This window comes from Peromyscus leucopus, chromosome 19, assembly GCF_004664715.2.
Source record: "Peromyscus leucopus breed LL Stock chromosome 19, UCI_PerLeu_2.1, whole genome shotgun sequence".
Classification (NCBI taxonomy): Eukaryota; Metazoa; Chordata; class Mammalia; order Rodentia; family Cricetidae; genus Peromyscus; species Peromyscus leucopus.
In genome coordinates this window covers 34,195,287-34,197,939 of record NC_051079.1, presented here as the reverse complement: position 1 = coordinate 34,197,939, position 2,653 = coordinate 34,195,287, and the positions used below count along the sequence as shown (strand labels likewise).

At 47.9% G+C, this 2,653-nt stretch overlaps 1 protein-coding gene across 1 annotated transcript; it reads left to right on the top strand.

The window, feature by feature from the left end:
• The first annotated feature begins 804 nt into the window (after positions 1-804).
• On the top strand, positions 805-1,855 carry LOC114710064 (vesicle-associated membrane protein-associated protein A-like). The gene has a single exon (XM_037196932.1). It carries the CDS (start codon positions 965-967, stop codon positions 1,628-1,630), a length of 666 nt encoding a protein of 221 aa, XP_037052827.1. The 5' UTR covers positions 805-964; the 3' UTR covers positions 1,631-1,855.
• The last annotated feature ends 798 nt before the right edge of the window (positions 1,856-2,653 follow it).

Here is a 2,653-nt window from a genome sequence, read left to right as displayed (position 1 = left end):
CCACACCTTTGAAAGGAAAGTCTTTTTAAGTGGAAGGTGTATGTAAAGTTCCAAGAAAATTAATAATGCCCTTAGGCTTCTCTTTAGACTGGATTCTTTCTGTTGCTGGGATAAACACCATGACCAGAAGCCATTTAGGGGAGGCAGGGTTTATTTGAGCTTACACTTCCAGGTCTTGTGTCCATTATAGAGGAAAGTGGGGGCAGGAACTCTGGGTAGGTGCCGTTGGATGAAGACTGCCCCTCCGCACCCTTGGCCTGGGGGATGGGCCCTCTCACAGACCGAATCATAGGCCAATCATCTGAGGCTCTTCCCAGCTGACTCTAGGTTATGTCAAGTTGTTGACAAAATCTAATACTAGTACAGGGGTCTAGGGTGAAGGTGCCCCTACAATAATGGAAAGGAGGGTAAATTTACTTATTGCCACTAAATCATACACCTAAAAACGGTGAGAATTGTTAATTTTTTAATGCACTGTGTATTTTTCCACATTTTTTTTAAATGTTCAGGAATTTTTTTTTTTTTTTTAGAAAGGACGTTATCATCACTGTGTGTAGAGTTGGGGAGGGTGGGAAAGTAGATTTCAGATGCGCTCACTTACCCCATGTTTAATACACACGGGCCCTCCTTTGGCCAAGGTGTTTGGCCCAGCTCAAACTTTTTTTGGCTTTTCGAGACAGGGTTTCTCTCTGTAGTTTTGGAGCCTGTTCTGGAACTCGTTCTGTAGACCAGACTGGCCTCGAACTCATAGAGATCAGCCTGCCTCTGCCTCCTGAGTGCTGGGATTAGAGGCGTGCGCCACCACCGCCGGTGGTAGATAACTATTTTAAGGGATGTTACGTTACAGTTCTTTGGCTGTTCCAGCTCAATAACCCATGGTTATATCTCCGAAGCATGGTTTTAACAAATCTCCTATCATCCATCACACATTCCCCACCCAGCCGTGTAAAATCCAGGGACGGGGATGCCCAGGATGGGGACGGGCGTGGCCGAGGCGGTTGTGACGGTGGAGACCTGGGGTCGCGAACCGCCCACACCGCCCGCTCCCATCCCCATGGCGTCCGCCTCCCGCGCCCCCACGAAGCCCCAGCAGATCCTGGTCCTCGACCCGCCGACAGAGCTCAAGTTCCGAGGCCCCTTCACCACCGTAGTCACCACGCATCTTAAACTGCGCAACCCGACGGCGAGGAAAGTGTGCTTCAAGGTGAAGAGCACCAGCCCTCGCCGCTACTGCGTGCGTCCCAACAGCGGCGTGGTCGAGCCGGGCTGCACGGTGACTGTCGCCGCCATGCTGCAGCCCTTCAGCTACGACCCCAGCCGGGAGGCCAAGCACAAGTTCATGGTGCAGACCGTGTTCGCTCCCCCGGACACTTCGAATCTGCAGGCCGTGTGGAAGAAGGCGGACCCCGGTGAACTGATGGATTCGAAACTGAGGTGTGTGTTTGAAATGCCGAGAGAGAGTGACAAACTGGATGACGGCTTGAGACTCAGAAAGCCGGCGCATCTCAACAAGCCCAGGCTCGACTCCTCCACGTCCTTGAAGCCAAGTCGCACCACGCCTCTTCCTGTTGTCCTGCTTGTGATTGGAGCCGTCTTCGTTGGCTTCTTCCTGGGGAAATTCATCTTGTAGAGTGAGGCGCGCACAGCGCTATTACCTCCCACCCCACCCCCAGAAAAAAACATCTCTTTATCCACCAGCTCCTTGGAAGTATATGGCCCGCGGTGACCAACTTTGTGTGTGTGTATAAAGTCAAATAGGCTTCGCCTCTATGATCTCTTGTGGTTGGAGGATGCAATTAAAAAAGTAAAAATAAAACAAAAGCTGTTGGGCTGCTGGACACATCGCATATTATCAGATAATCGGAAGTCAGTCGTCCATTCCGTGTGTACAGATTGTGTGTGTGTGTGTGTGTGTGTGTGTGTGTGTGTGTGTGTGTGTGTGTGTGGTGAAATGCACCAAGAATTGTTCTTTTGGCTTTAATAAGAGTTCAAGAATGGTTCAGTCTTGTAAATGTTTATTTTGCGAGTCCCTTTAGTTTTTACCTGCTGTGTTACCTCTTGAAAGACGGGATTATTGGGATTTGCTAACCCTCTCGTTCCGGATGTGCTAAGAGGTGTTCAGTGGGGGAAATGGTATCTCTTACGCTAACGTGGCAAAAATATCCCTATCGCTTCCGAGGTAATTGCTGGCTGAGTTTTTCACCCTTACAAATCTGCCCTGTTGTATTTAACATTTTTTTTTTTTTAAACCTGCTATTCTTTTTTTGGTAGCTTGCGGTGTCTGCTGTGTTAGTGGGGTGGTTAGAAGAGAAGTCTACGCTGTGGGAATTTGAAATTTATATCGCATGATTTTCTCCTGCAATGAAGCTCTTCCACACACTTCATTATTTGTGATTACAACGCCATTTATGGAGGAAAGGAATGGATAGACTTTCGAGCTCTTCTGGCAGTTTGGACAACTGTAATTGATTTGTTTTCCAGAAATATAGAATAATAATTCCAGAAGAGTGCTGTATTGCAGTGAGTTAGTGTATGTGCCATGCAGCTGTCTTGAGTTTAAGTTATTTCATTCTTGTCATTTTTTTTTCTTTTTCACTGTCTTCTCAAGGAAGACTGATTCGCCTGGGTTTTGAAGTATTATTAGCCAGCCTAA

Bases quoted from the DNA above. Each gene is read 5' to 3' on its own strand.
- LOC114710064 (XM_037196932.1), top strand. From the start codon at position 965: ATGCCCAGGATGGGGACGGGCGTGGCCGAGGCGGTTGTGACGGTGGAG.